General features: G+C 36.6%; 2 protein-coding genes across 3 annotated transcripts in view; one reads left to right on the forward strand and one right to left on the reverse strand.

Moving 5' to 3' along the window:
• Positions 1–12,198: 12,198 nt before the first annotated feature.
• Positions 12,199–14,928, reverse strand: LOC127626297 (homeobox protein BarH-like 1). The gene is made up of 4 exons (XM_052101997.1): positions 14,403–14,928; positions 13,314–13,602; positions 12,988–13,072; positions 12,199–12,901 (listed from the first exon to the last, which is right to left on the reverse strand). The coding sequence occupies exons 1-4, from the start codon at positions 14,602–14,604 to the stop codon at positions 12,734–12,736; spliced, it is 744 nt and encodes a 247-aa protein (XP_051957957.1). The 5' UTR covers positions 14,605–14,928; the 3' UTR covers positions 12,199–12,733.
• Positions 14,929–17,849: 2,921 nt separating this feature from the next.
• Positions 17,850–24,758, forward strand: part of LOC127626166 (protein tyrosine phosphatase domain-containing protein 1-like) — a 30,781-nt gene continuing 23,872 nt past the window's right edge. The window contains exons 1-2 of one of the 2 annotated variants that reach the window (XM_052101761.1): positions 17,850–17,917; positions 18,021–18,249. The gene's annotated coding sequence lies outside the window, so the exon portion shown is untranslated. Of the gene's footprint in view, positions 18,250–24,758 lie in introns of both variants that reach the window. The other variant, XM_052101760.1, reaches the window with a different exon arrangement.

The raw sequence follows: 24,758 nt of genomic DNA on the forward strand, positions 1-24,758 counted from the left end.
ATGAAGATAATACATTCACCTGTACAAACATTAGTATGCACATATAAACACCATGGGACTATGCAGACATCATACTGCTCAGGAAGGAGATACATTCTGTCTCCTAGAGATGAATGTAGTTTGGTGCAAAAAGTGCAAATCAATCCCAGAACAACAACAAAGGACCTTGTGAAGATGCTGGCGGAAACAGGTAGACAGGTAAGGGCGCTTACACCTGAGCTAAATTATGTCTAACACCTGTCTCTAATTTCAGTGAGCACGGGGAGAGCGGCATAAAAAGGCAGCGAGAGGTCCTCCAGAGAGAGAGAGATGACAAGCGAGCTCAGTGCGCTGATATTGTATTGTATTGTATTGTATTGTATTGTATTGTATTGTATTGTGTGTGATAGTGGTGTTGTAAGAAACAACAGAAATTAAAAGCTTACCTTGTGGTGAAGACCTGTTTTCTGTCCTCCTTCGAGTGAGAAGTATTACACTATCTATATCCACAGTAAAACAAGTCCTATATTGACATAACCTGAAAGGCTGCTCAGCAAGTAAGCTGCCAACGCTCCAAAACTGCCATAAAATAGCTAGACTACAGTTTGCAAGTGCACATGGGGACAAAGATCTTCCTTTTTGGAGACGTTTCCTCTGGTTTGATTAAACAAAAATGGAACTTTCTGGCCATAATGACCATCGTTATGTTTGTAGGAAAAAGGGTGAGGCTTGCAAGCTAAAGAACACCATCACAACTATGAAGCATGGGGTGGCAGCATCATGTTGTGGGGGTGCTTTGCTGCAGGAGGGACTGGTGCACTTCACAAAATATACGGCATCATGAAGAAGGAAAATTATGTGGATCTATTGAATCAACATCTCAAGACATCAGCCATGAAGTTAAAGCTTGGTCGCAAATGGTTCTTCCAAATGAACAATGACCTCAAGTATACCCCCATAGTTGTTGCAAAATGGCTTAAGGACAACAATGTCACAGTATTGGAGTAGCCATCACAAAGCACTGACCTCAATCTGATTTGTGGGCAGAACTGAAAAGGTGTGCAAGCAAGGAGGCCTACAAACCTGACATCAGTTACACCAGTTCTGTCTGGAGGAATGGGAAAAAATTCCAGAATCTTATTGTGAGAAGCTTGTGGAAGGCTGCACAAAACATTTGACCCAAGTTAAACTATTTAAAGGCAATGCTACCAAATACTAACAAAGTGTATGTAAACTTCTGACCCACTGGGAATGTGATGAAATAAATAAATGTCATCACCTCTCCAGGTCTCCATCTAAACATTAGATGACCAGGTGGAGGATCATAATGATCTACGGGGTGCTTCAGCAAGGTCTTTGTGAAGGACGCAAGAATCAAGCCACGTACAAGGTTTTCCTGGAAGAAAACTTGCTTCCTTCTGCTCTGACAATGTTCCCCAACTCTGAAGATTGTTTTTTCCAGCAGGACAAGGATCCATGCCACACAACCAGGCCAATCAAGGTGTGGATGGAGGACCACTGGATCAAGACCCTGTCATGGCCAGCCCAATCTCCAGACCTGAACCACATTGAAAATCTCTAGAATGTGATCAAGAAGAAGATTGATGGCCACAAGCCATCAAACAAAGCCGAGCTGCTTGAATTTTCACCCAACAGCAATGTGAAAGACTGGTAGAGAACATGCCAAGACGCATGAAAGCTGTGATTGAAAATCAGGGTTATTCCACCAAGTATTGATTTCTGGACTCTTCCTAAGTTAAAACATCAGTATTGCATTGTTTAAAAATGAACATGAACTTGTTTTCTTTGCATTATTCAAGACCTGAAAACTCTTTTTTTGTTATTTTGACCAGTTGTCATTTTCTGCATATAAATGCTTTAAATAACAATAGTTTTATTTGGAATTTGTGAGAAATGTTGTCAGTAGAATAAAACAAAAATTTTCATTTTACTCAAACACATACCTATAAATGGTAAATCCAGAGAAACTGATAATTTTGCAGTGGTCTATTTTTTCAAGAGCTGTATTTATATTAGAGCTGTCAGAATGAATGCTTTAATGCATGCAGAATTAAATTGATTAATGCATTTAACGTTACTACAGCATAAACACTTGCTTGAAGTGCGGATCCGTTGTAATGTGTCTGCCCGGAGTCATTACACCGATGCACACTTCACAACACAACAGAGAGATATATATATATATATATATATATATATATATATATATATATATATATATATATATATATATATCATGTTATATTGTAACTAAACTAAGCCTATCTGTATATATATTTTTTTTATAATGTTAAAAAGTGGTTGTCAATTGAATGGTAAAACTGCAGAAAATACAAGAATGACATAGTTAACAAATATATCTATTTATAGCTAACACACATAACATAATTACACAATATGTAGCACACATATAGCCCACATTTGTTTTCTTCTCCCTTTTCTCCCCAATTTGGAATGCCAAATTCCCAATGTGCTCCAAGTCCTCGTGGTGACTTGCCTCAATACCCATAATTGCCTAATTATGTTGCCTAAACCAACTGTATTCAAGGATTAACAGCAGCCATGCTCTTTCCCTGCCATGCTGGAACTAGGTGCACTTTTATGACATCATCAATAAAGGACTAAATCAGTCAAAGCATATAATACCATCTTTTACCAGTAGGAGTCATAATTGCACCACATAACTTAACTATTTAGAATAACTAAACTGAATATATCTATGGGGATAGAACAATGGGATGCCCTGGTCATTCAGTACATTCAGGTATTCAGCTGACTTCATTTTATATTGCTGCATAATGTTGCTGAGACTAGACTTGACCAATTGAAGCAACCCCAGATCATAACACTGCCTCCAGGGGCTTGTACAGTGGGCACTATGCATGAAGGGAGCATCGCTTCATGCACTTCCCTTCTTATTCTGATGTGCCCAACGCTTTGGAATAGGGAAAACCTGGACTCAACAGACCACATGACACATGATTTTCTTTTGCTCTACAGTCATATCTGTATGCTCCCTAGAGAACTTTGCTGTTTTTTTTCCAATTAGCCTCACTAATAAGTGGCTTTCTTGTGGCCACACAGCTGTTTAGTCCAAATCCTGTAAGTCCTCATCACATTGTGCATGTGGAAATGCTCTTACTTTCAATATTAAACATACCTGTGAGTTCTAATGTCGATTTTTACAATGTGACTTCACCAAGTGTTTTAGTGATCTACGATCATGATCATTCAAGATTGTTTTCCATCCACATTTCTTCCGCGCAGCTGACGGTTCACTCACCACTATCCTTCCAGGTTTTAATAATGTGTTGGACAGTTCTTAACCCAATTCCAGTGATTTCATCAATCTCCTTAGTTGTTTTCTTTGCTTGATGCAGGCCAATAATTTTCCCCATCTGAAACACAGTAACATCTTTTCCATGGGATACCTCTTCAGACATGGCTGTTTAAGAAATAAGAAGCTACACACTGAATCAGTTAGGGTTAAAAGAATTGTTGCCGGCTGAAACATGTTAATCACTGCAATAATGATCCAATCATAGGCTCTTAAGTATCTGCCTATTTAAATCCAAACGGCAACTTTTAAAAAAAACATTTGGCCAGGCAGATTATTTATAATACAAAGGATTCTTAAATACCTTAACATTTATACATTTGTAAATATGTACATTGTTTCCATTTTTGATGCTGTAAATGTGTCCATATTCTATGTATACATGTATATCCACATACAAAAATTAAGTTAAAATGTTACGTACGAATTGCAACAAATAATGAGCTCTGACTGCTTAACAACAGGTAAACTATTTAGCTTGAGCCATGTCTGCTCAGAACCATGACTAACACTACTACCTGATGATGCAAGTTGATATTTAAGTTTAGAAATAAAGAGGTAGTGTGATTTTGTTCAGCTAGCAGTCTTAATGGCAACATCCATCAGAAAACCTTCAATGGTAAAAACCTTAAATGGCAAAAACTATTGTTACCCTCATTACAGACCACTCTCCAAAGACAAAAGACAAAATATACACACAAATGTTGGAAACACTTTGTACATGTTTCCCTGGCACTAAAGAATGAAACTTTCAGTTGATTTGATCAAATGGCCAATAGAGTCAGTCAAATAAACAATCCTTACCTAACTATTGTATGTTTTAGAAGGTGAACGTGGTATGACAATTTGGCTTTTTCCCCTCACTTATTTTTTTGCCAGTTGGGAAGCAATATTGTAGGATTTACAATGTGGTGAACTGTCATTTCAGCCTTACAAATTCTTACAAAAACATACAATGCATTACTTCAAAACATCTCACTTAGAAAACATTTGAGCCAATATGAATAAAACGCTCTGGAAGCCATTCTTCAAAATAAAATTCCCACAATACGGGTAAACAAGAACAATGCTCAGATCTTTCATCTACGTAGTATATGCTTTATGCATGTCTTGAACTTGTTAAAGCAAATCCAGAAATGTTGAGCCAGAGCCAGCATATCTTCACAACTCTTGTCATGTCGTACAACTGAAAAGTCTTTAAAAGTAGGATTTACTTTCGACTTGGATTTTGAAAGGAAGGATTTTTTGTGCAATACTTGCCATATTATGAGGGCTTCGGTCACCCCCGGCCACATTGTGGCCATGTTTTTTATTTACTTGTCTGGTCAGCGCCAATAGCTCCGTTAAAACGTTGGAAAAATAAGTCTTTCCAGCTCCTGCTGGAATTTGATTTCTTCCAACAGCTGTCTTGCTTTATACTACCATGAAGTCAGGGAATCGCCCATCTCAAATCAATCAAGTGGGTTGACATTTCCTGCAAACTATACTCATAGGATAAATGGAGGGGTTGGGGATAGGGGGAGGGTCAAGGCTAAAAAAGGAACATCAAATTGGCAGATGAACAGCTGGACTGATGTTCTTGTTTATGTGCTCTGATGCCTTCTCCCATTAGTGTGATGTCTTCGAGAAGTCATTTGCTGCACTTTAGGAAAGTCTCAGCACTTACATGGAGATAAATTACTTTTGATGGGGCTTCATTGTAATTGAGAAATGAAGTACTTTTTTCTTAATGAATTTAAGACCTCCTGCTATTTTTCTTATTCCACTCCAAATTTTCCAAAACGATACTTTTTCGCTCATGGTGTATCAAAACATATGTTCTGTTGACTTAATGCAGGGAAACTGCTGTGATGGACGGAGCAGGTCATGACGAAAAATTGTGGCAAAACATATGACACACAATGAGTGATCAAAAGCAAATCAAAGAAAAGGCAAAGACAACAAATGTTTCTTTACTGTTTGTACAATGATGTAATAAAGCCTGCTTTCGAACATTACAGCAAGTTGAATGCACATTTTGTTCATTAGGAATGATAAACTATGGCTGTTAAACTCTGAGACACATACAAATTGTGTTTATTTTAAAGCTAGGCTCTGGGATAGTGCCCTCTTGCTGGCATGGGCACGTAAGCGCACTGAAACAGTGGAGACTTTATTCACACCTCACTCTCTGGGCTCAGCAAGTGAGATCTGAACAGCACTGCCCAGGAGCTGAGAGTGCTCAACTCAATGAATGGATCATACGTCTACACGTATAGTAATGAGGCATGGAGACCCTTAAACCGAATACACTCTAAATTTGAATTTTTCGCTCACATAAAAATGTCATCACCTTGCCATTCTTCAGAAATTTTCTTTTAGTATGTGTTATGATATGTGTGGCATAGTAATAGGCAGAGATGGCATAACGTAATCGAATTTAGACATTTAAATGAATAGGACTTTTGTATTTTAGAATACAGTCATGGGTGGCGTTATGGGTGGGCTACTGGGACTTAAGCCCTGAATGTTTTGAGTAAAGCGTCAAATGTTTTTGTCATCTTGTAGTAATGTCAAAAGTACCAGTGCTTTGGTATCAAGTTGAAAATTAAATCTAAATATCCACCGACCCTAGAACCACCACTGACAGTGGGCTTTGCCATTCAAACACCCAACAGCAATAATAGCATACTTAGTTCAAAGTGTGCTACACACTTTTGACATTATTGCTTAAAATTACATTTGAGCAGAGTGGCATTAAAACATGCTGATACAAACAGTGAGGAAGCAGGGCGAACATAGAGGCACTTCATGCCTGAATCAAGTTTCAGGGTAATTGGGATCATACGCAACATGTGCAGTTTTGGCACATAAGTTCGATTAATCAGAGGGGCTTTTATCGTGGGGAATTCTCCTGTGTGTGGCTGGGCAGACACTCAACTGTGGGCCCCTAAGTTGAGTTCTGTTGAAGTGTGCACCTTTTGACTCCACAAACACCCACCTCAAAAATTGGGGTCTCCCCTCCCTCACTTCTTGCATCAGTGCACAGCATGCTACCACAACAGGGTCCACTTAATGATTAAATTGCATCTCTCATGGAAGTTCCAAATTACCAGATTCCTTGCTGCTGACTCTTCCTGCTGATTGCAATTTATGTCGGAAGTCATTGCTGTCCAACACTCAGCCTGTACGAGGTCCAGACAGGAAAGCGAAGACATGTGGATCCACCTATAGAGCATTTAGCCGTGTGCTAAACGTATGGAGTTGGTTGGCATCATGCACTCTGTAAACACGCTGCCTATCACAAACACTTGATTGCTCTTGAAAACAGGTAATGCAATTTGCCGTAGTTGTCACGTTACACATCAGTGGTTGCCTTACATGTACAGTTGCTGGACGTGCTGCTGCACCTGTTCTTAATCTGCATAATCATCTTGGGTGAATACTGACAAATGAGTAAACTGTTGGACTGAGACATTGGGAGGTTGTGGGGCCTGCAGATATGCATGTTCAGTCAGTCTCCAGCTCAAGTTGAGAACATTAATAAATACAGCCAATGCTCACTGATGGAAAGTTGGAGACTTTGTGCAGTTGCATTGAGCTCGAGCATTTTGATCTCCCTAAAAGAGGTTGTCCAATCACACAATGGTGCAAAATATATTTTAGACTTTGCAGGATCATTTTCAAATGTAGTTATGTCTTGATCCGAGAGAACTGGAGTTTATCACGTCCAGGCTGAGAGCCTGTTTTTGGGATGAGGTTTTGTTCGCTGAGTGCATTAGGCATTCCTGTTCATGACTTCACCCACAATGGATTCCTTTCAATCCAGAGGACAATGCATGTGTTTCTTTTCCACATGCTCTCAACTAAAATACTTCTGAGCGATATTTCAGCACCTGTATAGTATACCCATCTCTTTTGTATAGTTGGAAGCCACGCTAATGACACTGCAAGACTGCAAAGAACATTAAATGTACCATTAGTATGAAAGAGTTGTGCAGAAATGAATAGCAATTGTGCAGGGTTGATTTCCCAAAACTTGGACTGTTGTCATTGTGCACTTAACAGTATTAAGTGCCTTGTGGAATAAACACTTACAATGAAACGACCATTCTAACGTAGACCTTCACTCACTTCACACCACCTGAGAGGTCGGTAGAATCACAATGTACTTTAGACAACAACATCCTTAGACAAATAGGCTATTTTACAAATAAATTCAGTTGTGCTTTCATGACATTTCTGAAGTCTCTTAAAGGAATATTTCAGGTTTAATGCAAGTTAAGCTCAATCGACAGCATGTGTGGCATAATGTTGATTACCACAACAACTTCGACTATTTCTCTCTTTTACGTGCCTCACTGTAACTTCAGTGTTTGCTTTTTTTTGTGTGTGTAATCAACATTACTCCACAAACGCTGTCGATGGATCTTAACTTGCACTAAACCTGAAATATTCCTTTAAATCCTTGAAATGTCAGTGACTCAGTGTGATGCACACTCTTGACCTGACATGTGATCTACATTAAATAGATTGATGTTTTGTGTTGATTGTTTTTTTTATTTTTCATTAAACCTATTTGTCTCTAAAGCTATTACTGCATCTGCTGCATCACTTTCGGGAATACGGGGATTCTGTCATCATAACTTTTACCTTGTAATCCACTTTAAGTAGAATCATAAACACCCAAAGAAAATAATTGTAGGTTATTATACATGGTGAAAGACCTGCACACAGGCCTGATTGCAAGCATTATTTTCGTCATTGGTGCAACGGGGCTAAAGGCACACCTTAAGGAAAATTAGCTTTTTTTCTGGTTGAAATTTGTTTAAATCAAGATTGAAACAATTCATTTATTTTTATTGAATATTGATGGAGCAACTTCATTTGTGAGAAAATAAATAATAACGGAAGATTTGTATTATTATTATTAAAATTCCGTTTTTTAATTAGTGCAAAATTAGTTAACTAATGCAAAAAAATTTGAGACAGCAAGATGTTTTTTTAGTAACAAATGAAGATAATGTGCTAATAAAAGCGTGCACAATTTCCTGTTAACTTCAAAGACATTTGGCATTTTAGGACATCTCATGGATTCTATAAACAAATTATTGTCCATTGTGATTATATGAGCCAGTGTGAGCCCACTTTTAACATTTGACTCCCAAATACCATCCTTTCATTTATTGGACAGTTATTGAAAAAACTTTTTAATGAACTTGAACAAAGCTGAAAATTAAAAATACGTATTTTGTATCAAAATAAATGTGTTAATTTCAAGGATTTTCATTGGCTGCATAAATTTGCAACATTTAAAAAAAAATATTAAAACTCAAATATATATCAAAAATATAAAATTGCCTCAAAATCAAACTTTATACACCCAGGAAAATCTTTGCAGTGCATTGTAACAAACAGGTGTTTAGGAAAGTACTGTGGTAGTTTTTTTGGTGATATTTAGTGTTTTGGGTGAAAATGAAATTTTCCATTGTGCCTTTTACCCGGCAGGGCCTTTAGCCCCGTTGTACCCTATAGTCTTAATAAAGCATTGATGATTGTGTTCAGGAGACAGTTGCTTTGATATGGGATATTATTTCGTTAATGTAATTTAGTTTGCAATCATTGGTCCATGTGTAGGCTGTAAAAAAAGAAGTGCTCTAAAAGGTCGAGGTCAGAAGAATATGACAAAAAAAAAAAAAAAACGTTCGAATAGTAACGAGATCCTCGGACAACACCTAAATTCATTTTCTCATTCAGACACAAACTAAACCATATTTATGCATTGGATTATTGAATTACATTATATCAGGGAAAAGTGTTGAAAAAAAATAATAAAACTTTAAAATGTGATGTGTTGAAACTGTTGACATTGATTAGCATACTGCATCTATTTAATTGCAGTTGGTGTAGCCTCTGATATACAGCAGGCCTATTCTACATTATGATATAACGTCTCAAATTATATGACCTGCATTATACTTAGACTACAATAAAAAAAGGAATATATATATATACCTATTGGCCTATATAGTCTTTATGTGTATCAAGATACACTCAGGGAAACTTTATGCCTTTATTCAGCACTTTTGGACCTGACAGCTCCCATAACAATGCACTTAAAAAGCTCAATTTAACGAGCGACCCATGTGTTGGTGTTCTCTGTCGTAATATATGATGTAATGTTCTTGCAAAGTAATCGGAAAAAGCCGGTTATTGATAGAGTAGCCATGGCTAATTTAAAAAAATTATAATTACGTGCCCTACTTTTAAAAGGCTACACAAACTCGTTTAAAAACGAATTAATTGGCCATATGCTACATTATTAGCATATATGCTATGTATAAAATGTGAAATAACATTTTATACATAGCATATATGGTAATAATGTAGCATTATTAGCTACTTAATAATGTAGCATTATTAGCTTTTTTATGAAATCATAAAAAAACTAAAATTCTAAACGGCGATTTTCAAATCGTATTTTCAAAAAGAAAGAATTCCACGTGGCCAGAATTGTTCCTGATAACTGTAACATCAATTGAGGGTTCTCAGTAACAAGAGATTTCCCACTTTACACAAAAAAATTGTTTATATGTAAGCCATAAGAATAAAAAAATATGTTTGATTCAATTTTGAAAAGCCAGAAGGATGGATAAAGTTAAGAGCATTGTCAAATATTGTAAACAAGTTACAGTAAAACCATAGCGGGTTTTGTCCTGTGATATAACTTATGTTTTTATGTTTGAAACACGACAAATATCACATTTATGTATGCTATAAATAAAATATGTAGTATGCTTGAGTAGATCCTCAATAATATTCTAATTTTCAGCATAAGAAAACCCCAAGAAAATGTATGATGTGGTGAGACTGCTAATGCTGTCCATATATTTGGTCAATATAAATATATATAAATATATATATAGCCTATAATGAATACATATAAGGCCTTTTCGGGAAAGCCGATTGAGACTTGGACCACCTCATAAGACAACAGTTCAATTGGGTTGCGGCTTGTGAATAGGAAAGATGAATGAAACCCATGCCACACAGCACTGCCTAATTAATGTTTTTTTTCTTCTTCTTCTTTTATTTGTTCTCAAACCACATATGAGCTATTGATGAGGACTGGCTATTTTATGTGTGTTATTGAATGATGGTTCTGTCCTGGCACTAAAAACGCCACTTATTTTTGGAGATAATTATCCAACATTATTCTGCACTGCAACGCATCATTCACTGGCAACAGGATTACTCATTTATTAATGTACGATTTCACTTGCTGCTGGCGCGATTGATAAACAGCATTGCCCACATATCTCATTCATAAAAATGAAACCAAGAACACATGCAATTAATTCTACCAAATTTGGGTAAAGTAAATAGTCCAGATATTTTAAGGTCTTATAATCAGTTTTTAACTTCATATTCGCCCAACAGGCTGCATGCATGTCAAGAACATATTTTACAAACTATTATACATAAAGTAAGCCAAGTATTATTATTATTATTCTTTTTATATATATATATATATATATATATATATTAATTGTCATATACTACTCAATGATGCTCATATTTTGGCAGCTAAACTATTCCTTTGAGGTCTTGTTTTGTGTTTAAACTGACATCAAATTTAGACTTTTACTTTGTGCCGTCTCGAATTTAGTTTTATACGTCCATCCAAACAGCATATATTTGCATCCCATCTGAATATTCAATGGACCGTGTATAAATTACACAATCTAAATGATTATGTTTTATTGGGCAAGGTTCCCTGCCGATTAGCAATGACATGACATTAGAATAACAATTTGAATTTGAGTGTTTTGATAAAACATGTTTCCTCTTTTAGAGTAACCATAGCACACAGAACATTATTTTAAGGCAAATTACCCTCTTAGGCAAAGCACGAGAGCAGACCTAAGAGTTTGTGGTTTTGTATTTTGTTATACAGATTGCGGCTTAACGACACAACACGGTCACTGGTTGCAACCTTATGTTTTCGACTACCTGGTCATTTATCTGCGTACATGATGCTTTATGTTTCATTTTATGTCATAACGCATTTGTATGATTTTTGTTCAATTAGAGCATAAATTAAAGTAGGCATATGGCTGCGTCCGACTTCAATGGCTGCAGTACGCCAAACATGTTTTAATCAGTCATTTGTGAATTTTTTAATTCTTCTATGGCTTGGACAGAAATTCTAATAATTTCATATCACCAGTTTTGGTTCTATCGCATTGTTGATGTTTAAAGCTGGTGCGGTCTTAAGTCAAATATGAATATCGTATTTATGAATAGCCTATATATGATATATGTAAAATATTATATGTCAATTTTCTGTATTATTAACTTTGATTTATGCCTACTAATATATATATATATATATATATATATGTACTACACATATATATATATATATATATATATATATAATGTGTCATTAATGCAATTTATTAATAATAAACCGCTTTTTGGCGTTTTGATGCGTCCATATGCATGAAGTGTGCGTGTTTATTTTAAGAAGAATTCTTATTTGCTGAACAGAATAGTTTCAATGCATTCATGCAGCAGAAGAAAATAATTGGAAAAACAGCCACTTTCACTGTGCTAGAAATGAATACACATTCGCCACACTGCAAATAGCACACTTCTTTAAATAGGCCTACTTCTTGGCAGTATAACCTCTCTTTGATTAAAAGGATTATTATTACAAATAAATATCCTCATTTCGAAAATATTGTGTCGCCACACATACTTTTACTGCGTAGCCTAAACACGCCAATGTGCGCAGTTATTGCCATAAACAATTCTGCATTACGCAGCCCGCATCTGATGTTGCTCAGAGATATCAGAATTTGAAACAACGTGGGGAATTGTTATTATTATTATTATTATTATTATTGCTAACCTAGTCGTAAAAATTAGGCCTATGCTGTCTTTTGTTTTGCCATGTTCATAGAAAAAGAAAAAAAAAATCACATTGTTACAATGTAAAGAACTGTTTTTGGAAAAAATGTCATTTAATATTTTTTTGTTTTTTGTTTTTTTAAAAGAAAATGGTTGAGATAACAATGAAGCAAAAAGCACAATAAATGCTGATCAAACGTCCATGATGCCACAGCCTTCAATGCAGAGGGAACGTCCATTCAACCACTGCTCGGAGTCTGGTCCCTGGTAAAACAAGTTCGTAACGACTTTTCAGGGGCCGTAAAAGTTGGCGCAACCAACCAACCAAACAAACAAACAAACAAAACATAGGTAGTATAAATTCAGGCCAAGTGGTTATGTCTTTATCTGTGTATAAGTGCCAAAATAAAGGCTTCGGTGAGCAATGATCCACAGAGGCCGATGATGGGCATATTTGCGTCCTGGAAACGATATTATTCGCACGGATCGGGATGGTCTGGTTTATTCCTCTTGGTTTGCATCAGAAAGTGAAGAAGAGGAGCCGTCGGATAAACGGTCCACATCTCGTGTCCTCTCCTGCTCCGAGAGCTGCTCACTGGTGGGTATGGAGTTTTTCTTTGGACGGCCCTTTGGTTTGGTCGGGGATTCTAGTCCTCCTCCTTGCAGCACCTAAAAAGCAACAACAGTGTCAGACATGTGCATATTTAATCTGATGTGTAAAGTCCTTGTTTGTATTATTAGAAGATAGAACTTACGATTTTTTTCCATTTCATTCTTCTGTTTTGGTACCATGTTTTGACTTGAAGCTGACTAAGTCCTAAAGACTCTGCCAGGTCTATTCTGTAAAAGGGAAAATGTCAAAAATCATCTCCCCGACAATACCAGCATGTTAATTGCATGCGTAGGCTGATAATTATGGTCTCAACAACAAAATTTTTTTTTAATTATCCTGTCGAAATATGCAAATGCATTTATGTCGCCAAACCTTTAATATACGCGCGCAATACTTTTTCAATGTTTAATTAGTCTATTTCACTCTCATGCATTAAATGACAGTTTACATCAAACATTTTTTGTTTACCTGTCAGGGGTTGAAAGGTACTTCTGTTTCTCAAATCTTTTTTCCAAACCCATCAGCTGTAGTTCGGTAAACACAGTCCTACTTCTCCTTCCTTTCTTTGTCTTGCTCACAGCATCACCATGATCAAGTTTCCCACGAAGATGGAGGTCCAGCGGGAGATGATGGGATGATGAGCCCACGTGCAGACCTGCAGCCCCGGACAAAAGCGCAGAGCCCAGCGGCGCCCCGAGGGAGCAGGACAGAGGGGACACTGGGAACTTCAGGATGCTTGTCTGGTCTGCTTTCAGTACTGAACGTGAAAGAAAAAAATGAGTGTTGGCCAAATATGATCATTCTGAATTAAAACAAGATATCAGTTTTTTAAAATGTTTTATAGATGATAGGACTTTGGGACATGCCATAACGCATGGTTCAACTTGGTTAAAAGTGGAACTTATTTTAGAGTTTACATATGCCCATAAGCCTATAAAATAAAATAAATATAGTGTCCTATAAATAGAATCTATCACGCACGTTTTCCTGACCAATGTTAAACATAACAAATGGAAATTCGTGCTTTTTTAAAGAACCATAAGGATCTTCAGGGCCTATAAGAACATATTTTACATTTGTGCTTTTGTAAAGAAATGCCTCTTTAAAAGCTTCAATGATAGACTAATGACTATTTAAATGACCCTATCTTAATATTGTTTACATATTCCCATGATGGTACCATGTTATGCTAAATGGACACAGTTTAATGCAACAATTTCAAACGAGTTGCCTGTTGTTAGTGTTTATAATTTCGGGCTGATGAAATCTTATTTCTCTGAGAATCAACAACATAGAAGAAAGGATGAACGCAGAGGGCATTTTGTAGCTTATAAATTGTGCACAAATGGCATAATTTCTTAATCTTCCTTTCCTTCCCCCCTTTTTAACCTTGCTTTGTCCATTGGATTGCTGCCTTTTTCTGGAGATATTTGATTAGTATTAGTTCGCAGAGACATCTCCCTGAGTACGCAAATAAAGAGCTTCTCCAATTTGAATGTCCTTGTATTTAGAGAAGGACACGACTACCAATGCTGGATTTGAACATGCAGTACATACCTAAGTGGTTGTGATATGGTCTGGCCGACAGAAGGGCATGTACTCCAAATTTGAGTAGATCTCCGGCGGGACTCGATACCTTGTGATCCGGATGGTCGGTGAGAATCTCTTCAATCATGAAACTCCTGTACCTGTGAGATCTTTGGTCTGGATGGGCATCCGGGGGGTAGTAGTGCGCCCCAATCTCCAAAGGATGTTGCATTATTAATGTTTAAAAGTGGTAGACGTTCTCCGAACCCCCTGGTGTTGAAACCTGCCTTTTGGAGATGCGTAAAAGTCACATTGAGGATTCAGATGTCCTTAGGAAGCACCCGGGCATAAACGTCCATTTAGGGTTTTAGATGAGACGAAAATCATCCTCGCGTTTGTTGACAACTTTTGAAATACTCAAAGAAGACTTCGACTCTTAAATTTGAACGCTCCGACTACGAGTCAAATTTGGTTCTTTTCTTGGGGCGACTTCCGAAATGTGTGGTCCCGTCCACGCTGCTTGAGAGAGAAGTCTATTTCTGTTCTCACCGTACCAACTGAGCTCTGAATCCGGAACATAGACATCTGAGATTAAGGAGGTCTACCGCAACGCCACACCTCCTCTTCAGCATGCTTGGACACCCTCTGTAAATTAAGGGGAAAATACACAGTCAAAACCTTTTACTTTTTAAAACTCTATTTTATATATCAACATATATATATATATATATATATATATATATATATATATATATATATATATATATATATATATATATATATATATATATATATATATATATATATTTGATGTCATGATCCAATTCTTTCAATTGTATCCGCTGCATATAAGATATGAGATTAAAAAGTAACAGTGATCTTGAAATCTAATTAAATCAAATAAAACGGGAATGGTTCCCTCGAAATAAAGACTATTGGTCATATGGCAGAGCGTCACATCTTTTTTAAGCAAAAGTAATTATCCATTAAATGTCATGAATAACAAATCCTGATGCAAATCATTTTATTTAACATTCAAACGCAAGGACTGAGATGGTCAATTATGGACGTCTATCATGACGCAAAAATGCCCATTGAGCGACAATTGGAGAATTGTGAACAATAGACTGACTCATGAGAGGTGAATAAGGTGATACAGTAATTGTAGGTGTTATATATAAGATTTTTTGTTGCATTTGAAGCCTTTAAAGTGCTTAAGCTAAATCTAACCATTTCAAGTGATTTTAATAAGGAAAATGTAGACATGTTTACCAAATAATTTGAGTATAGCTTCAAAAATGTGACTATGGCTGAAAGGTGAGAAGTTTCCATCCCTCGTTGTTACAAATCTCCTTAATAAGATCTCATTAAATATAAAGGTTGAACACAAACTGGCTTTTTTGACAGACAGACCTACCTCTTTCTTGTCATTTTGTGATAGAGGAATTGAAAACGTTGCCTCGTGTCTTGCCCTTGTTTCAAAAGTTATTTACCATTGTCAGTAAATGGTTGGACAATATTTTCTTCTGACAATTCTTTTGGCACTTCGATTCAGTGGTGAAACGCTGTTACTCTGCCGGACTATTTGTCTGGAATTGTTATGTTAGATCGTTTCAGGGTCTTTTGACAGAAAGGAAGTTTTATTCTCTTTGAAAATTGTTTAATAGTATATTCGATTTTGAACAATAATCGTATTCGTGCCATTTCTTTTTTCTTTCTCTTCTTCATAATGCGAATTATGTTGTAACACTTATATGTTGATTAGCACCTACTACACAAATCTAAAATAATCATATCTAAATTTAGTATTCGAGTTAGTAGCGGTAATATTAGCTATTATTGCTTTTAACGCGTGTTAACCTATTATCATTTCTGCGGGATTAAATACAAAAACATGCTTTCAAGTTATAAATCAGTGCTGTTGTCAGGCTCACTACTGTTAAGATGTTCAATACAAAAAAATATAATACTAATATATATATATATATATGTATATATATGTTATCCTTGTCATTGTTCACATGAAACATAGGGCGAATTCCAATCGAAAGTAATTATCTCTATGCCCTACTCACTAACAAAGGGCAGAGCTCTTGATGTGGGCACTCTGAAGGTGAGCATGGCATTGCTGGATGAAAGCACCTTTTGCTAACAGTCTTGTCGAAGCTTCTTCGAGAAAAAAAAAATTAAAATAAATAATAATTTGCTTACTTTCGTTTGGGAACGACACTTCGAGTTGCACCCCCTTCTGCAGTGCCCTGTAAAGGTGTAAAAATGTCGTATGGAAAACACCCATAAATAGCCTTTGTAAACACAGCGCTATCAACTCTGGTGGGAGCACCTCTGTATTTCAGCCACTAGGCGACATCATATGAACTGTGAATGCCACACTGCAAAAAGCATCAATGTATTCGGCGAGCACCAATGCAATTTGTGCAATCTATTTGATCTAAAGGCTTAAATTCTTCACTCTTTTACTATCTGGGTTATTGCATTCATTGTATTAGATCATTATTTTGAAACATCATACCTAATCTGTGAATGGCAGGGGTTAGTAGCCATATTGAGGAGATTTGGGATCATATCAGACAAAGGTAAAACAGGCTTAATGTGTAATGTATGCATGTATGTATCTGTCTGTATGTCAAAAGATTGATTTTTCGTTCTATCTATCTATCTATCTATCTATCTATCTATCTATCTATCTATCTATCTATCTATCTATCTATCTATCTATTGATAATGGGCTAAGACCAGTGTTGGCTACTTAAAAATAGTAATCCAAAACAAATGACTATTTGTTTCTCTAAAATTGTAATCAAATTACTTTACTAATTACTTCAATTAAAAAGTAATCACATTACTAATTACTTTACTTTTTAATTACTTTCATAAAAAATATTTCTGCTCAACAAATCTTCCTTATTCATTGTTACACAAAAGCCATACACTCAGCACCTCACTCATGACTTTACAGGCCATATGTATTCTACATAAATAATATATAAAACCATATGATGTACTTAAAAGTAATTCAATTATTTGAAAGTCACAAACTGTAATCCGATTACAAGATTTTAAAATGTAATGCATTACGCTTCTTCTTTTTTTTTTGACTAAAAAGTAATTTGATTACAGTAATTTATTATTTTGTAATTGGATTACACTTAACACTAGACTAACTTGATCAGTAGGCATAAACTCTGCTTTGATTAAAGTGATAAGTACATGTCAATGATTCTATTATAACGCTTGTTGTTAATGTATTATAGCTAAGGTCACTATTTGTTTAAATTCAACAAATTTCTGAATATCAAGTGATGTAGATCACACTTAAGATATGTCATAAATAACACTCCACATAAGTACCCTGCTGTTCCCGAGCTTTGTGTCCAAATCTAATTAAAAACACAAGCGATAGCCATCATTTGGTCACGTGACCATGACATCGCCTGTCAGTCAACTCTTACACGCGCATGCGCATTAGCTATACAAGCCGGGAATATTGCGTTTTGTTAGCGTAATATGATGTAAAGAATCATAATGTATGATACCAGTATTTACAGATTTTATTGCTGATTTTAAACATGTTCTTTGATCGTAATCTTGACCAACCATTTGTGAGTTATTGGTCTTTCTCTATTCAAGTAGATAGGAGCTGCACTGGCATGACTGGAAATAGACTCCCGGGAGTGTTCCGAAGATGGCCGACAGTGGACTGACTTGCAAGAAAGACTTTGGTAACATCCCATTGAAATACGAAACGGATACGAAAGCACGCGACTTTGTTTGCTGTTGATTCGTGCATTCGCTTTTCACCCTGATTCAAATGAAAACGAATATCGGCAGCTAACAAAATCGGGATCCAAGGACCGAGGTATGGAACAACTGGACACATCAGCTTTAGTGTAAGCCTTTGCTTGAAGCACAGTAGCATTATTGGTTAGCTAGCTCAGAGATGAACAGCAAGAGATTAATCATTGGGTCTTTTATTTCATCTGTTGTTGTGCTCTTTGAGACTCATTTAATGTGCATTTGCGTTACTGTTTTTTATGTCCGTCTTTAGAAATAAATGTTACATAGGACTATAATCAATTAATTGTAACGTTAGATCGACAGGGCAAAAGGGGATAACAATCTGCATCGTCGCGTGCTGATAGTGCAACGGATGTCACACTCACAACGAGGAATGCATGTTAGAAGTGTTAACTAAGATAACAATGCAAACTTTATTGGAAGCTTGTATTATGCTATCATTTTCTGTTCAGTATTTTAAAAGCTTGTCTTTGTAGAGTGTCAGTCTCCCTTTTATAACATAGTGATGGATGAGAGAAATGCAAAAGATCAGTCTCCAGTTCTTTTAGGGCTTCCGTGGGTCCCAGTCTACCATTATTTTGCATTGCCACTGCAATGCATGTATATTATTATGCATTTGAGCAGAATGAGCACTAAAACAAATTACTGTCTAATCCCTAGAACACATTTTCAGTTTAATTTTGCCAGCTAAAAGATGCAAGATTTATTAAAACAAATGCATATTTTATTAATATAGTAACATAATAACAAAGCCTGTGCACAATGCTAGAACTGTGCACCATATTGTGCTGTTTATATGGTGTTAATATGATTATTGTTTACGTCTTGTGACTATATTTATAGTATCTATCTATATCTATATCTATATCTATCTATCTATATATCTATATCTATATCTATATCTATATATATACTTTTGAAAGTGAATATTTTAACATTTATGGATTGGCCCATTCACTTTCATTGTAATTGCCTCACTGTCACCCAGATTTTTGCTTTTTTTTAAAGAACAGGAGGAACAAGTCAAAATATGAACCTAGAATATTCCTTTAAAATGGGCCTGCTTGCAAAGATATCAACAACAAAAAATCCTCTTCTTGGACTTGATTTGAAGTTCATGGTGTAGTCAAGTCTGAATAAGCCTTATATTGATGTAAATAAACTTGACTACTCTCAAAATGGTCATTAAAAAAATCACATTATAGGTCTCTGCATAGATCAGTAGCTGATGGCTAGTGCTATGGCAAGTACTCGTTGGTTAGAGAGCATGTGAAGGTCCAGAGTAAAATCCAGCAACAAAAGCATGATTTCTCTATATGGTTATGTGAGTGCTGTGATTGGCTGAGGCAGCACTTGAACTCAAGCTCTGTGGTCATTTCTCAAACTCAACCACTAAGACTTAAGACATTCAAGATGTCACATTCAGTACTGTGAGAGAAAGTCGGGTGATTAAAGCTATGATAAAATATCAGGTTACATTACAGGAACATGTCGCAGAGACTTTCTGTGGCTCTGCCCCAAGCATTTTTTTTTCAAAGAGAGCACTTACTCAGTCACAAGGACAAACTGTAATTTACTGTACTGTTGCTCTCAACATAATAGTAGGCCTATTCCTTTTGTAATGGCATGGAAACCAATCACTAGTCTTGTTTAGTATATGTGTGACGCTCTTGTTCTACCTGCTCTGTACGGGACTCGAACCAACGTCTCCGGAGTGGGAGGCGGTTGCTCTAACAAGGATGCTAAAGGCTAAAGCCTCTAGCATCAGTCGCTAGTGCACCTCTTGAGGTCAGGAGAGTGAGGTTTACACACTGCACAGCTATCTACCAGCTGGCTCCCGTTACATATGTAATGTATTTAAAATAGGGCTGTCAATTTAATGTAGTGCGATTCATTATAAGAAAAGTAACGCATTAAAAAATGACCTCCATTAATCATGCCCACTGACTAATATTAAAATTTCGTAACAAGGAATTTTCCTTCTTTCAGAGCAGTTCAAGGTTGATGTGCCACCTTCATGTTTGATGTTTTTGCGAATCTGTAGCAGTAAGGGGTAGTCAGTGCAACTCCAGCTGGACAGGCAATGAGCCTCATCAAACCAATGACAGCAGAAAGCACAGGCTTCCACAGATGATGCGATCATTTGCTCAAAGACAACTGGACCGAGCAGAACAGAACACAACACAGGGATCTCGAGAAACTAGGTTTAACTTAACACAGAGTCCTATAAATACAGTGTTTATTACTAGCGATTATAGGTCAACCGATCAGGTGACAAGAAGATCATCGATCTTCTTGTCACCTGATCGGCCGATAGCGATTATTTGACCATTTATCAGGATCTCTGTATAGCTATAACTGGCTATATGTAAGCTTTCTGCACACTGTCAAAATTTTCCTCTTCCCAGTATTACCACTTTGCCTAGTTTTTGCTGACAAAAAAAACTTTTCAAAGTTTTCAAAAATATTTCTTGCAATATATTCAGTACATTATATTATATCTTAATAGTGTATGAATAATTATTATGTTTATAAATTCCTTCCCTGTCTTTTCATTTAGTTGGATGATTGTATTAATTGTTCATTTTTCACTTGTTGCCTCTTGAACTTTAATGAGGGGAACACACGCTCTCGCATGAACGCAAGAGATGAAAGGAAAGCGGAGAAAGAGTGTATGTTTCTGGGCAGGTTCTGTATTGTTAATGCTCTTTAATCGGGAGATATTTTACTGCATTGTTACCGAGATGCCTATGCCGGCGGAGACTGTGAAGCTGCCACCATGAACGATAATAAGGACCATTTCACAGCTTGCGCTGTTTTCCCTTTGCCTTGTTGCGTGTGAAACACCACATTAACAGTACACACATTTTTCATATTCTCTATACCGCTCTCACTGCATCATTCTTAACTGCTGAACCAAGTTTGTTGTCTTACAACACTATGCCAGTATTCCCCACACTCCGTGATGCCATGACAGTGCTGCTCATGTCTTAAAGGAGCCGGGCGTCTTTTGCGACATGAGCGATCGGCTTATGCGATCAGCCAAATTGCCGATCACCGACAGAATTAATATTGTCTGATACCGATCGGTGGCTGATCCCTACCGATAACCAAGGTGGTGGAAAAGGCAGATAAACTGTTAATCAGGCAATAGTTAAAAAACAACAAAAAAAACAACAAAAAAAAAAAAAATATATATATATATATATATATATATATATATATATATATATATATATATATATATATATATATATATATATACATTTGATTTATAGAATGATGAAATATCTCTTAGTCTTTACATTTATTCATTTACATTTATGCATTTGGCAGACACTTTTATCCAAAGTGACTTACAGTGCCCTTACTACAGGGACAATCCCCCCGGAGCAACCTGGAGTTAAGTGCCTTGCTCAAGGACACAATGGTGGTGGCTGTGGGGATCTAACCAGCGACCTTCTGATTAACAGTTATGTGATTTATTTTATCTGCGTGTGTACTTTGGCCACAGGGTTGTTTGTTGAGGGTCAGGGTATAAAAAATAAATACAAATAATAATAATAATAATAATAATAATAATAATAATTGATATTTACTTATCAATGTCAAGACTCCCCAGCTCTTACTTGAGCCAGCACTAAAGAAACTATGTCCACCCCATAACTTCCCAAATTTTCAGCTTCCTGCAGGGAAAATTGTGTTTCTTGAAAAAACACAATATCATATTTCTTACGTTTAAGAAAAGAAATAACCTTCCTTCTTTTTATGGGGTGCCCCAACCATTCACATTCCACGTGGAGAGAGATAATCCACTCATATTAACATATCAAATTTGACATTTTGACTTATAAGAAAAAATGTATTGTGTCAAAACTAAAATTATAAAGACCACATTCCAACATTATTGCAACAATCAACCCCAGAACCAAACAAACAGAAAAAAGAAAAATGTGCACATTAACCCTGTGCACAACAGCACCAACTGGCGTTCACTACTCTAAACTCAAACAATCCATGTATGCCTACGAGAGCCCCTGCGACAACTTTGCCATCGGAATGCTCAAGTCCGGTGCTTCTATACAGATATTTGTAAAACAGAATTACACAACAGAAGATAATCTAAAAAACAAACTCCAGCCCATAAGCAGAATAAAAAAATTGTAATAATAAAGAAAAAAAATGTAGATTCATCCACTTAATTGTCTCGAAGGTGTGTTCTTCCACAATAAACGCTCCAGCCGCTAGCGGAACCAGCACGAGAAAAATAAAAAAAGAACAAACGGGCCGCTCTGTTCAGTCAAACTCACTCCAATGACCTGCAAGAAATATTCAACAAAACAAACTCCAGCCAACAGGAGGCATAAGCACCCAAAACAAGCAGATTTTATTCTATAAAAAATTATTCTATACAAAACAAACTCCAGCCGCAAAGACAAACAAAAAGGTGTCCAGCTTCCTCGGGCAGTCGAGTGTATGTTCAATGAGTTGGTCCTCTAGGCAGCAACATGAAAATCACCAAATGGCTTACTCATGACAATGTTTTTATAAAGGACAGTGTTTGCTGTGGGCATGTAAATTTTCTAAGTTTATCCTTAGTATCTTTTCTCAGTTTGGCCGGAAACATCAGGGTAAAAGCGATCTTCCGTTGATGTAAGGGTTTCTTGCATTCCCTGAATCGTTCACGTTTCTCTCTTGTCGAATTCGCAAAGTCTGGGAAAAAGAAAATGCTGTGGTTCTTCCAAGAAAGCTTTCCTTTGCTCCTCGCCTCACGTAACACAAGATCTTTATCAGATGATCTCAGAAATTTGGCCAGAATTTATCAGGGTCTTTGTCCCTCAGCTAATCTCTGAGCCAGGACTCTGTGAGCTTGCTCGATTTCCAGCTTATGGCCTGTTATGTTGAGCAGGCTCGGGAAGAGCACGTCCAGGAATTTCATCATATCTCTGCCTTCCTCATGATCAGGATTTCCAACAATTCGGATGTTGTTTCGCCGATTACGACTCTCCAAATCCTCCAGTTTTTCCCAAACACGTTGCAAGTCTGTCTTGGTCACTAGCGGATTAGCAGCTAATTCCCTCTCCGATGACTCCAGATAATCAAACCGTTCCTTGACGTCCGACAATCTTGTAACCAACTCTCCATGGAAGTAATCGATCAACATATTACAGCCAAATCCTCCATGTCTGCAACAACCTTCGTCAGCATTGCCAACACATTCATAAATTCATGGCGGAATTCTTTCAGTTCACCGTCCGAATTGAATCCCGGGCTTCCGGCCTGCCGCTGCGGGGAATCAGCTTGAGCACGTAAGTGTTTTTTAATGTCTCCAGAGCCTGAGGATTTTTAATTATTTGACATATTGTCTTCCTACAACAGTTAAGATTCAGGGTGTATCGAATCTCACCGGTTTACGACACAAATAGCATTAAAACCGGCAAAGTGCGCAGAGCTCGCTGCCCACTCCTTGCACGGCGCTACACGACTCCTCCCATAAAGCCACTTTTATATTCAATTATGTATTTGTATTTGAATAATATTTATTATAGGCCTACATTAGATTTAAAATAATAATTAGAAATTTTATCATTTTTATTATATATACTAAATTGTCATTATCTATAGAGCCTTTTTCAGTAAATATTGATATATGTGATTAATTGAATTAAAAGTTTGATTTGATTGAAAGCCCAAATTTTTATACATACACAAACTGTATGTTCAAATATAGAAACAAGACTATACAGTATGCATACACTGCTTTTGATAACTCTCCTGTTTTGCAAATGCTTTGAAAAATAAGTTCAAAGTTTAGATGAAAGTGATCCCCCTTTGATTAAATCCAGTGGGCAGCATTCAAAGATTCACCCAGAGCTCAGACTCAAAGCATCTGTACAGGTGACAGCTGTACTATTGTTTACAAGCATGTTCATGATTTAAATGTATTAAAAATACATTCATGTTAGACTAATCCATAATTATTATTAATTATTTTATTCTGGTTAAATAAAGGTTACTGAACTGAACAGAACATTATTTTTCATTGGAGCATATTTAATTTAAATATATGTTTTAGATGAGGTCACAACCAGCAAAGTTAAAAACTTAGCACTATGGTCCCAATAAAGTTCCCAACGTGGTCTTCTGCTCGTGTAGCCCTTCCACGTCAATTGTCGACGTGTTGTGCATTCTGAGATGCCATTCTGCTCACTACAATTGCACAGAGTGGTTATCTGAGTTACCATAGACTTTGTCAGCTTGGACCAGTCTGGCCATTCTCTGTTTACCTCTCTCATCATCAAAGCGTTTTCATCCACAGAACTGCCACTCACTGGATGTTTTTTGTTTTTGGCACCATTCTGAGTAAACAGAGACTGTTGTGTGTGAAAATCCCAGGAGATCAGCAGTTACAGAAATACTCAAACCAGCCCGTCTGACACCAACAATCATGCCACGGTCTAAATCACTGAGATCACATTTTTCACCCCATTCTGATGGGTGATATGAACATTAACTGAAGCTCCTGACCCATATCTGCATGATTTTATGCATTACACTGCTTCCACACAA

This window comes from Xyrauchen texanus, chromosome 32 (genome assembly GCF_025860055.1).
Source record: "Xyrauchen texanus isolate HMW12.3.18 chromosome 32, RBS_HiC_50CHRs, whole genome shotgun sequence".
NCBI lineage: Eukaryota > Metazoa > Chordata > Actinopteri > Cypriniformes > Catostomidae > Xyrauchen > Xyrauchen texanus.

Coding starts and splice junctions, on each gene's coding strand:
- LOC127626297 (XM_052101997.1), bottom strand. CDS start 14,604: ATGCAACATCCTTTGGAGATTGGGGCGCACTACTACCCCCCGGATGCC. Junction 13,603..14,402: donor ACCATATCACAACCACTTAG/GTATGTACTGCA, acceptor TTTCACGTTCAG/TACTGAAAGCAGACCAGACA. Junction 12,902..12,987: donor GAATGAAATGGAAAAAAATC/GTAAGTTCTATC, acceptor GTTGCTTTTTAG/GTGCTGCAAGGAGGAGGACT.